The 13,256-nt window shown below is 38.2% G+C and overlaps 1 protein-coding gene across 1 annotated transcript in view; it reads left to right on the top strand.

Annotated features, from left to right (window-relative positions):
- CP (ceruloplasmin) overlaps positions 1–13,256 on the top strand; it is a 72,048-nt gene that overhangs the window by 27,996 nt on the left and 30,796 nt on the right. Inside the window, exons 7-9 of the mRNA XM_087818077.1 lie at positions 2,054–2,193; positions 3,323–3,475; positions 5,189–5,403. Of these exons, the coding sequence (XP_087674203.1) occupies positions 2,054–2,193; positions 3,323–3,475; positions 5,189–5,403 (508 nt within the window). The remainder of the gene's footprint in view (positions 1–2,053; positions 2,194–3,322; positions 3,476–5,188; positions 5,404–13,256) is intronic.

Raw genomic sequence — 13,256 nt, 5'->3', positions numbered from 1 at the left:
TTGTATTGTTTCTTTAGTCTCTATGTCATTAATCTCTGCTCTGATTTTTATTATTTCCTTCCTTCTACTTCCTCGGGGCTTTTCTTGCTGTTCTCGTTCTAGTTCTTTTAGTTGTTGTGTTAGATGGTTCATTAGATCTTTTTCTTGTTTCTTGAGATAGGCCTGTAATGATATGAATTTTCCTCTCAAGACTGCTTTCGCCGTGTCCCATAGGTTTTGGGTTGTTGTCTGTTCATTTTCATTACTTTCCATGAAGTGTTTGATTTCTTCCTTGATCTCCTTGGTAACCCATTCACTGTTTAATAACATGCTATTTAGCCTCCATGTGTTTGAATATTTTTGAGTTTTTTTATAGTGGTTGATTTCTAGTTTCATGGCATTGTGATCCAAGAAGATGCTTGATATGATTTCAATCTTCTTATATTTGTAGAGACTTGACTTGTGCCCTAACATGTGATCTATTTCTGAGAATGTTCCATGTGCACTTGAGAAGAATGTGTATTCTGCTGCTTTGGGGTGAAATGTTCTATAAATGTCAATTAAATCCACCACGGGGCCCCTCAGGGCCAGTCACAGATCCCAGCCTCTTGTCACCCGGGAGCTCAGGGCGGGAGGGCTCCTCCCCTCCCCTGAGCCATGCAGATTCAGCGTTTTCTGGGGCTCAACACAGTGCCCCACAGGGAGGGAGGGGGTCCCCATGTGCGGGTGCTCAGCGTAGTCCTCTGGTCCCTCACCACTTGGGTGCCACAGGCCTTGGGACAGCCTTCCCTATGGTCAGCACCCCGAGCACCAGCCGCCCTTAGAGGCTCTGTTTCCTAGGAAGGTGCTGTCTCCTCCTGGACTCACCGCTCCCCTGGGTCCCTCTGCCCTCCGCGCGGGGCGCTCCTTCCCCTCTCTGCTCCGGGTGTGGGGTCCCTACTTTTGGATGCCATCCGCAGGGCTTTGCAGCCTCCAAGCCTTCAGGCTTGGAGCCCAGCACAGGCTTCAGGGGGGACTCCCCCTTCCAAGGGCCCCCTCTCTTACCGGACTCCGTGATGGTTCCCCAGTGCTCCCCACTTGCACTCCGTCCACTCAGGTATGTTACTCTGTTTTTTTCAAGCTGGTTACGTAGGATTTTAGGAGGAAATCAAGTCCGTGGCTGGAGCGGGGCCCTGCTGCCTCTCACAGGGCCGCCATCTTCCTCTCTCGCCAACATTTTATATTTCTACCAGCAACATACAAGTGTTCCAATTTTTCCATATTCTTGCCAACACTTATTTTCTGTGCTTTTTGTTGCAATTAGCTATCCTAATGGGTGCAAAGTGGTATCTCGTGGTTTTGATTTGCATTTCTCTTATGATTAGTGATGCTGGGCATCTTTTCATATGTTTATTGGCCATTTGAAGAAAAGTCTATTCCAGTTCTTTGCTCATTTTTTAAATTGGTTTGTTTTGTTATTGTTGCTGATGTTTGGTTGCAGGAGTTCTTTATATATTTTGGATATTATTCCCTTATCAGATATATGCTTTGCAAATGTTTTCTCCCGTTCTGTAGGTTTTCCTGCCACTCCCTTCATCACGTCCTTTGATGCACACAAGCCGCCCTTTGCGCACTTCTGATGACTTCCACAGCCTCGGGCCATTCTTCCAGCCCAGTCTTCCCTTCCTACTGTCCATTGTGAGCTTTCAGAAACATCAATGAGCTATGCCACCTCCCTGCTTCAAGTCTCTGCTCAAACGCCACCTCTTCAGAGAAGCCTTGTTTGTCCCTCAACTGCTTAGAAAGGTTAAGCAATTTACTCAACCACCCACAGGTCAATAGCTGAGCCTGGCTCTACTCAGGTCTATGGCTCATGAAGCAGAAATTTAAGACCCAGGCTACGCTGATATCCAGATTCACTGGCTCTCAAAACAGCATCTCTGGCCTAGTCCTGCCAGCTTCTGTTTGAGTGTTAGTGACTCACGGGTAATAATTATCTCTAAGCACTGGTCAGAACTCTCTTCAGTTGGTATCCTGGGTGAAGACCTGCTCTCTATTCTTTCAGCTCCATCACTAAACACTTTTCCTTTGGCAGTGATTCCCAGGTGTTTTTTGAACATGGTCCTACGAGAATTGGAGGCTCTTATAAAAAGCTGGTTTATCGTGAGTACACAGATGCCTCCTTCAGGAATCGAAAGGGGCGAGGCCCTGAAGAGGAGCATCTCGGCATCCTGGGTGAGTCCGTGCAGAACATAAGTGACCTTTGTGCTCTTGCCCTGAGCTACACCGACCTCAGAGAGAACGAAGACACTAGGGATGCGCAAGAGCCGACATCAGTGAAACGCAGCCAACTGCTTTTCCAAATGTAGGTTACCAGTAATAAGTCTTCATCATTAAAAACCCTGCCGGCTTCAAATGGCGATTCTTTTTCTTCAAAGAGGCAAGGGGGTTGTGTGTTTAGGTGACGTTGTTTAAACAGACAGCGAAGCTATCAGCCCCTGCCCTTCGCTGAAGATACCTTCCCTTAGAAATAAACTCCAGGCTCCTAACGCGACAGGCTGGGCTTGTCTTAGGCCCTCCGTAGGCTGCCCTCCGGCAGAGCCCGGGGACCGGTTCTTGCTCAGTGGCTGGGGCACAGTAGCAGAGAGGGTGGGTTCCAACCGTCCTCACCTGTCACCTATTAGCTGCGTGGCCTTGGAGAGTGCTCAGCATTCTGTGCCTGTTCCCTTCCAATAAAATGGGAACAATAATGACAATAACAGTCCCTACCTCATAAAGTTGTTGTAAGGGTTAAATGAGTTAATTCACATAAACACTCAGAAAAGCACATAACCCTAAATAAGTAGTGTTTTGCATATCACATAAAGTGGTTGTGTACTACATATCTGTGGTTTATTCTCTACGTGGTGATCATTTGAATTTCGGTGATGGGAATTCACAGCAGTGTTACTCGTCACATCCAAGACAGTTGGCGTTACCTCCTTTGCGTGCTTGAGGTTTATAGCAACCCCCCCACACTCTTAATAATAACACACATCAGGCCAACCGACGACGGGGCTGAGGAGAGCACAGACACTCTGAATAGCTTTTTATAGATGCAGGAAGCCTGTGAACTGACTTGGATAAAAAGAATAACAAATTTCATGAACCTGAAGCTGACTAACAAAAAACCCCTGCTCATCTCTTTCCAATCTCTCCACATCACTGGATAATGGGCTTTTAAAACCCAGGCTTTCTATTTGCTGCAGATAAGCATGTTGCTCACAGTGGTTCTTGTCCAAGGACAGGCCAAAGAAAATAACTGTCTTATATATTCTGGATGTCACATACCAAGGAAGGAAAATAATTCTCTCTTTGTCCCTAGGTCCTGTCATTTGGGCAGAGGTGGGAGACACCATCAGAGTCACCTTCCATAACAAAGGAGCATATCCCCTCAGTATCGAGCCAGTTGGGGTGAGAGTCAGTAAGAGCAACGAGGGCACGTACTATGCCTCCGGTGACAACCGCCAGAGTGGACGTGAGTACAGCCCTCTGCCATCACCACCGTTTAACAGCCCGCTGTGCGCTCACCTCAGGGAAACTGCCCCCTCGAAACGGAAGGCAGGACTTCTGAGAAAACTGCCCAGACACCATCAGGAGCAAGTACACCTCTCCTCCTACCATTTCCAGTTGGGTGGTGGAACTTTGTCCATTCTTAATTGGACGATTAATGACAATGCCGGCAGTAACGTATTTGAATTATATCAATTATACATTTCTGGAGCACTATTGGGGTGATTTTTAAATTTTAAAAATGTTCTTGCAATTATAAAATATTAGATACACATTTTAGAGTATTTGAAAAATCTAAATAGGTATAGCCCAAAATATTATCCATAGCTCAACCACTACTATATTTTTATATAATTCCCCTACTCTTTCATCTGTGTATATCTAATATATATATATATATTAATATATCTTTATTGATTTCAGAGAGAGGAAAGGAGGGGGAGAGAGAGAGATAGAAACATCAATGATGAGAGAGTCATTGATCGGCTGCCTAGCCTGCAACCCTGGGCATGTGCCCTGACCGGGAATCAAAGCCTGATCTCCTGGATCCTAGGTCGACGCTCAACCGCTGAGCCACACCTGGCAGGGCTCTAATATATTTTTTAAATTGGTTGAGGTTGTAGTATATAAATATATTTATCATACTTTGTACCCAGAGTTTGTTTTCTTAGCATTATAAGCATTTTATAAATATAATTTTAATGATACAAATTTTCCATCATATGGATGTAGTTAGGTATTTTTGTATGTCAAGGCTGACCAATAAAGACTAGTGGCTTTGCCACCACCTGCAGTGTCAGTGCAGGCAAGTTATTCTGTCTTTCTGGCCTCAGTTTCCTCAAGTTTAAAATTGAGAAATTTGAACAGGATCACCAACAAACTCTTTCAGTTCTAAAATTATTTTCAGCTCATGTCTGTTCAATAGAAAATTCATCAGTTGCCTCCTATTTCCAGGTGTTGTTCTAGCTGATAGAAATACAGAGTTAACGCTTGCCTTCGAGAAGGTTAAGTTCTGTTTGGGTGGGGTGGGTGATACACACAATATAACATGAAAGGTGCCAGAGACATTGTTAGGAGCTGTGAAAGCACAAAGAGGGGCACTGTCTTAGTCCGATCAGGCTGCTCTAACTAAATACCACAGACTGGGTGGTGTATAAGCAAGAGACATTTATTTCTCACAGTTCTGGAGACTGGAAGCCTAAGATCGGAGCACGGTTAGGTGAGGGCCTTCTTCTGAGCCTCAGGCTTCTTATTGTATTCTCACCTGGTGAGAGGGCTCAGGAGCCCTGTGGGGCCTCTTTTAAAAGGGCACTAATCCCCTCCAGGAGGGCTCCACTCTCATGACCTAATCACCTCCCAAAGGCCTCACCTTCTAACAACATCACATTGGTCATTAGGATTCCAGTATGTGAATTTGGGGCAGAGGAAGATAGAAGCATTCTGATAGTAGCAGGCACCGATTTCAGACAGAGGTTTAGAGGAGCTTCCTGGAGGAAGTCACACCCATCAGTGGTGACCTGACGCAGGAGCACAAGTAGAATTTCATTCAAGTAAGATTCCATTCTAATTCATAAGGAGCACAAAAGTGGGTTATCCTAGACTAAACCCAGTCTACTTTGCAGTTCAAATCACCACATTAGAAAGTGCACTTAACCTCACCAATGTGCCTTTCCCACAGGTGTACCTCCTCCTGCAGGCTCCCAGGTGGCACCCAAAGAAACATTCACCTATGAATGGACTGTCCCTGAAGAAGTGGGACCCACTTACAAGGACCCTGTCTGTCTAGCTAAGATGTATTATTCTGCTGTGGATCCCACCAAAGATATATTCACTGGGCTTATAGGGCCAATGAAAATATGCAGGAAAGGAAGTTTACATGAAGATGGGAGACAGGTAAGTCCAATCAGGGAAAATGGAAATGATTTCCAAGCCCCTTTGAACTATCATTATTATAAGGAAAAGTCTGTGTTTTCTAAACATAATGAGGACTCTATACATGATGTTTATTATAACTTTCTTCAGGCTTATAAGATCTGTATTATGCAGAGATTCACTAGATTCATTCAATTATTCCAAGATGAGTTGGAAACAAAATTTTCCTTGGAATCTAAGGTTTTGTATGATACAATTAGACTTCCACACACATAAAAAAATCTACTTATTAATGGTAATAAGTCATTCAACAGTCACTGAGGAAAATATTGTTTAAAATATTTTTTAGGACAGAGAAAATGACCCTTTGACCTAGAAATAGAAACACCTAACCCCATCATTGTTTTTATATCTAAAGTAAATATTTTAATGTAAACTTTTAAAAGATAGGGACTTCTTTGAAAATGCCTTTGATAAAATTACCACATCCAAAAATCATCATAATAATTCCTTAATATCAGCAAATTTGCAATGTTTACATTTCCCAATTGTCTTTTAATTGTTTCAAGTTTATTGAATGAGTACCTAAATAATTCACACATTACAATCAGTTAATATGTTTATCAAGATTTTGCTTATTTTTTTGTTGCAAGTCATATATCCTATAGAAGCTTCCCATGTCTAGATTTTACTAAATGCCTTCCTGTCGTATCACTTAACATCTTTCTTTCTCTTTCTCTCTATTTCTTATAAATCGGTGGCTAGATATACAAGCTTGATCAGATTCAGGTTAGGTATTTTTGTGTGTTTGGTTTTTGTTTTTGGTAATACTACCTCATGTGTGGTATTGGATACTTTTATCAGGGAATAGATACTATATAATTTTCTCATAACCATTTTATCAGCCACTGATAACCATTTACAATTAGGTTATAAACTAATCAGGCCCTGCACTCTAGTAACGTTCGGATTCCATCATTCCTTCTTTGTTTATTCTATAAACAGGAACTTCCCTTAATGGATTGCTTACCTTGAGGTACATATTATACAAGTAAGAAATAACAAATGCTTAATTCTTTCCCTTTAGTTAGCCTACTTCAAAAGGTCTTAACAGTTTCTTTTTAAGTACTATCGTGAACTCATGGATTTAAGGGTATTTGGTGGGTTCCAGTTCACTGCCATTATGCTTATTTTTCCTATTTTTTGCCTCTGGAGGGACTTGTTCAGGTAGACTCCTTCACTTTCACATGAACTCGGTAGCCTTTGAAGCTCCTTTGATTTCTAGTACAAAAAGCTATTTTAGATTTATATTACACATTTTCTGAGCCAGACCTGTAATCAACCATTTCTCCAAAAAGCCCTGGTTCTTTTGGATAAGAAATTATTTTTAGAACCACAATCTGGGCACTGCAGGGGGGTGGGAGGGCTTATTGCTTTTGGGTTAATCATTATTTTTAAGGCAGAAATGGAAAAGAAATGTAAGATAAATTTCATCATAAGTTTATAGTGATATTTTCTCTTCAATTTAGGTCTATGGCTTTTTTTTTTTTTTTTTTACTTAACCTCATTGATCTTACATCTGTATTTCCCTTCAACTGCACTGAAAAATCTTATTTCTCAATGAATATGAATATTCACTCAATTCATCCCCTAATATACACACAACAGTCTCATAACCATAATTACAACACTGAAGCCAACAATATAATTACTGAAAATAGTTTCAGACTTGTTTGCAGCCGTTTTTGTCCTCAGAGTAGATCCCACTAGGGATGTTCAGTTAAATTACAACTTTAAAGTCATTTGGAATACTTATTCTCTGTAATTTTGTCGCACATAGAATACACAGTTTAATTTAATTAATTTTACTTCTTTTTTAAGGGATTGTTTTTAAAACTGTAATGTTCTTTTATAATTATGTAAGATATTTACCTGCTTCCAACACCTAATCTACAAAAAGAGGCATATTCAAAGAAGTCTCTTTTAGCCTTTCTTTCCTCTCACCTAATCCCTCACTACAGGTAGCTTATTTTTATAGTTTATTCTTTTATTTACTATTATTTTATTTACTTTATTTTTAGAGCACTTAAAGATTCATAGCAAAATTGAGGATACAGTACAGAGATTTCCCGTATACCCAGAACCCCACACATGCACAGCATCCCCCAATATCCACATCCCCCACCAGGGTGGTACATTTGCTAACAGTTGGTGAACCCACACTGACAGCCTTATCACCCAAAGTCCATAGTTTACACTACGTTTCACTCTTGGTGTTAATATTCTGTGGGTGTGGACAAATGTATAATGACATCTATTTATCATTGTGTCATACAAAGTATTTTTTCTTTGCCTTAAAAATACTCTCTGCTCCACCTATTTATCCCTATGGAGACGGTAAAAGACCAGTGGGCAGTCAGTCATACAGGATGTAGCCTTTCTAGATGGCCTTCTTTCACTGAGTAATATGCATTTACCTTGCCTCCGTGTCTCTTCATGGCTTTCTAGTTCATTTCTTTTTAGCACTGAATAATATGCCATTGTCTGGATGTCCCATAGTTTATTTATACATTCACCTTCTGAAGAATATTTTGGTTACTTCCGAGTTTTAGAAATTATGTATAAAGCTGCTATAAACATCCACGTGCAGGTTTTTGTATAGACATAAGCTGTCAGCTCCTTTGGGTAAATACCAAGGAGCCTAATGGCTGGATCATATGGTAAGAGTATGTTCAGTTTTGTAAGAGACCACCAGGCTGTCTTCCCACCAGCAACGAATGAGAGTTCCTGTTGCTCCATATCCTCATCAGCATTTGACGCTGTCAGTATGTCAGTATTCCAGATTTTAGCCATTCTAATAGGTGTGTAGTGGTATCTTATTATTGTTTTAATTTGCATTTCCCTAATGACATGATGTAAAGCATCTTTTCATATGCTTGTTTACCATCTGTATGTCTTCTTTGGTGAGGTGTCTGTTAAGGTCTTTTGCCCATTTGTTAATTGGATTGTCTATGTGTTTAATGTTGAATTATAAGAGTTTTTTTTTAATGTTTTAGACAATAGTCCTTTATCAGATGCATCTTTTGCAAATATTTTCTTCCATTCTGTGGCTTATCTTCTCATGCTCTTAACATTATCTTCACAGAGCATAAAATTTAACTATAATGAAGTCCACCTTATCAATTCTTTCTTTCATGGATTGTACCTTTGGTATTTTATCTAAAAAGTTATCACTCCATCCAAGGTGATCTAGATTTCCAATGTTATCTTCTAGTGTTCTAGTGGTTTTATGACTTTGCCTTTACATTTAGGTCTGTGATCCATTCTGAGTTAATTTTTGTATAAAAAGTAAGGTCTGTGTCTAGCTTGTTGTTTTGGTTTGTTTTTTTGCATGTGGATATCTAGTTGTTCCAGCACCATTTGTTGAAAAGACTATCTTTGTTCCATTGTATTGCCTATGCTTATTTGTCAGATATCAGTTGACCAAATTTATATATTTGGGTCTATATTTGGGTTCCCTGTTCTTTCCATTGATCTATTAGTCTGTTATGTTGCCAATCCCACACTGTTTTGATTACTGTAGTATTATAATAAGTTTTGAAGTTGTCAAGTGTCAGTCCTCCAACTTTGTTCTTCATATTTGGTTGGCTGTTTTGAATCTTTTGCTCTCTACATAAGCTTTAGAATCAGTTTTTTGATGTCTGCAAATAATTTTCTGAGATTTAATAGAATCTATAGGTCAGGGTGGAAAGAACTGACAACTTGACAGTACTGAGTCTTCCTTTCTATGAATATGCAATATATCTCTATTTATTTTGTTCTTTGATTTCATTCACCAGAGTTTTATAGTTTTTCTCATATAGATCTTGTACATATTTTGATAGATTTATACCTAAGTATTTAATTTGGGGGATGCTAATGTAAATGGTATTATTTTTAACTTAAAATTCCACTTTTTCATTGCTGATATATAGGAGAGTGATTTCATTTACTTTTGCATATTATCCTGCAACCTTGCTATAATTGTTATTGGTTGCAAGAATTTCTTTGTCAATCCTTTTGGATTTTCTACATAGATGGTCATGTCATCTGTGAACAAAGTGTGCCTTTTTTTTTCTTGTCTTGTTACTTTAGCTAAGACTTCCAGTATAATGTTAAAAGTAGTAGTGAGAGGGGACATCCTTTCCTGGTACCCGATTTTAGTGGGAAAACTTTTAGTTTCACTCCATAAAGTATGATGTTAGCAGTAGTTTTGGTTGTGTCAGGTTTTTTTTTGGGGGGGGGGGGTAGATTTTTTTGAGTTAAGGAAGTTCCCTCTACTCTTAGTTTACTGGGAGATTTTAGTCACGTATCAGTGTTGGACTTTGTTAAATGCTTTTTCTTCATCTTTTGACATGATCATGTGATTTTTCTTCTTTAGACTATTGATTTGATGGTTCACATTAACTGATTTTATAATGTTGTGCTGGCATTGCATACCTGGAACAAATCCCACTTAATCATAATATATTATTATATTTATACATTGTTGGATATGATTTGCTAATATTTTGGGGCATATTTTATATCTATGTTCATTAGAGATACATTGGTCTGTAGTTTTCTTATAATGTCTTTGTTTCATTTTGGTATTAGAATAATGCTGGCCTTTTAGAATGAGAAAAGTTTTTCCCTGTTTCTATGCTCTGAAAAAGATTGTATAGAATGGGCATAATTTCTTCCTTAAATGTTTGGTACAATTCGCCAATGAACCCATCTGGGCCTGGTACTTTCTGTTTTGATCAGTTATTTGCTATTGATTCTATTTCTTTAGTAGATGTAGGCCTATTCAAATTGTCTATTTGTTCTTGTGTGAGTTTTGGCAAATTGTGTCTTTTAAGGAACTGACCCACCTTATCTAAGTTACCAATTTTATGGGCATATAATTTTTTATAATATTCCTTTATTATCTTTTTAATGTTTATAGGATCAGTAGTGATGTTCCATGTTTCATTTCTAATATTAGTAATTTATGCTCTCTCTCTCTTAGCCTCCTTCAAGGCTTATTTATTTTATTGATATTTTCAAAGAATCACCTTTCAGTTTCATTGATTTTTTTTGTATTGATTTTCCTATTTTCAATGTCATTGATTACTTCTCTAATTCTTATTTTATTTTTTAAAATAAACCAATATGTATGTGTGTGTGTGTATTCATATCCTTGCTTTTTTCCCACCTAACAATATAATCTGTAATTCCCTCCCATCTGTAATATATGGAGATATTACTCATTTCTTTTTTACAGTAGATATTACTTCATTGTGTAAGCATGCTACAGTTTATACAACCAGCCTACTATTTGACAGGAATTTGGGTTGCTTCCAGTGTTTGCTTTTACAAATACAATACAATGGGTAGCCTTGTTCATACATCTCTTTGTATTTTTGTCAGCATACCTTTTGAATAAATTCCTAAGAGTTTTATTGCTTGGGCAAAAGATAAGTACATACACAGTTTTGCTAGATATAGCGAAATTTCCTTCCATAAGAATTATGCTATACTGCATCCCTACCAGGTATAGTGTGAGATGATCTGTTTTTCTACAGCCTTACTACAAAGTGTATTGTTGAATTTGGGAATTTGTACTTATCTAATAAGACATAAATAGTATCTCTGTAATTTAAATTTATTTTTTTTGTTTTTTGGGTTTTTTTGTTACTAGTAGTGGGCAACTTTTCAAATGCTTAAGAACCATTTTCATTTCTTTATTTGACTGTTATAGCTGTAGCTCATTTTTCTATATAGATCTTTTTCTTCACTCATTTGGAAACTATTAACATATTTGGGATAGAAACGCTTTGTCTGAGATATCAGTTGTAAATATTTTTTTCTTAGTTGTTATTTGCCTTTTTACTTTGTTTATGGGTGCTATTTGCCATGTAAAATTTTTATTTCTATCATCTTTTCCTTTATTGTTTACAGATTTTGAGTCATAGTTAAGAAGTTTTCCCATTTCCCGGGTTATAAAGGAATTTGCCCCTACTGCCTTCACATGCTTGTTTTGTTTTATTTTTCACATCTAAATCTCATTTCTATTTAGAATTTATCCCGTTGTACAGTTGAGGAATGGATCAAATTTATCTTTTTCTATATGACTATCCAGTCATCTTAACACCATTTATTAAAAAGTCTAACATTTCCACATTGATTTAAAAGCTGCCTTTATCAGATACTAAAATTTTCATACACAGTTAAGTCTATTTCTTGATTTTCTATTCTAATCCATTCATCTCTACATATTCATGCACCAATAGCATACTATTTTAATTATAGAGTCTATATAATATACTTAATGACTAGTAGCCATACTTCATTGCACTTCTTTTTCATCATTTTAATGGCTATTTTTGCTGACTTATTCTTTCTAATGAACCTCAAAAAAACTTATCTGGCTCCAGAAAAAGAAAAAAAAAAAAAAAGAGCCTAACACTGTTTGGTCGGGACTGTTTCAAATATACAAATTACACAAAACAGACAACAATTATTTTTTTAAATTATTGATCTTAGAGAGAGAGGAAGTGAGAGGGAGAGAGAGAGAAACATTCATCCATTGCCTCCAGCACACGTCCCCACCAAGGATGGAATCCACAACCTGGGTGTGTGACCTGACTAGGAATCGAACCAGTGACACTTTGGTATATAGGACGACACTTCAACCAACTGAGCCACACTGGCCAGGGCAGAACAGGCATCATTATAAAGTTGAGTCATCCTACAGAAGAACATGTTTTCTATTTGTTCAAGTGTACTTTTGTGTTTTTCAGGAGTATTTTATAGTTTCCATTATATAGGTTTTGAGTAATTTTTGTTAAGTTTATATCTGGATATTTTTAATTGGCTATTATAAATGGTAATGTCATTATTTAAAATTTTAAGCATGTAACTTAAAATATATATATACTTTCCTACCTCTGGATCCCATTCTTTGATCTTATGCTTACATTGGGAAGGAATAAAAGGAGATTAAAGTTTATAGAACTCTGTCCATGCACTTTCACACATACTGCTTCATTTGGCTTTCACGGTAACCCAAGAGGCTAAGGATTGTTATCCCCACTTTCTGGAGTGGAGGAACTCAGTGAGTTGAGATTTAAACTGTGAGTTTATCCTCTACATATTTCATTGTCTTCATTTGGAAATGAAGGCGTCACAACACAGAAAGGTCTACAGGAGGCATTGAAAGTCCTTTTCCTGCCCTAGCTGGTTTGGCTCAGTAGTTAAAGCGTTGGCCTTTGGACTGAAGGGTCCCGGGTTGGATTCTGGCCAAGGGCATGTACCTCAGTTGCAGGCTCGATCCCTGGCCTCGGTTGGGTGTGTGCAGGAGGGAACCAATTGATGTGTCTCTCTCACATTGATGTTTCTCTCTCTCTCTCTCTCTCTCTCTCTCTTTCCCTTCCACTCTCTCTGAAAAGCAATGGAAAAAAATATCTTCAGGTGAGGATTTAAAAAAAAAGTCCTTATCCTGGCTTTTTTTACTTGCTAGCCATGTGGCTTCAGATTGGATACAATATTCGAATAATGTAAAATAGTGTCTGATCATAATGAGTATATCTATTATTTTACCACTAAGTGTGATGTTAGCTATTAGTTGGTATTTTTAAATTTTATTTCTGGTTTACTGAAAATGTTTTTCTATTTAAAATCACTTGAGCTGCTCAGAAGACATCTTGTGCTAGGCACAGAATTCATTGCTCAATAAGACAGGCCAGTTTTCTGTTCTAATAGGGTTTATACTGTTGTGTGTGGTGTACCAGAGAGGAAGGGGGGATGGGTCTGAAGGGGGTGGGAAGGAGAGACCATAAACAAACACACAAAGAAATGGAAATAGGTAACTT

This window comes from Miniopterus natalensis, chromosome 6 (genome assembly GCF_054644295.1).
Source record: "Miniopterus natalensis isolate mMinNat1 chromosome 6, mMinNat1.hap1, whole genome shotgun sequence".
In the NCBI taxonomy this organism is placed as follows: Eukaryota; Metazoa; Chordata; class Mammalia; order Chiroptera; family Miniopteridae; genus Miniopterus; species Miniopterus natalensis.
This window is presented reverse-complemented; position numbering and strand designations above follow the sequence as displayed.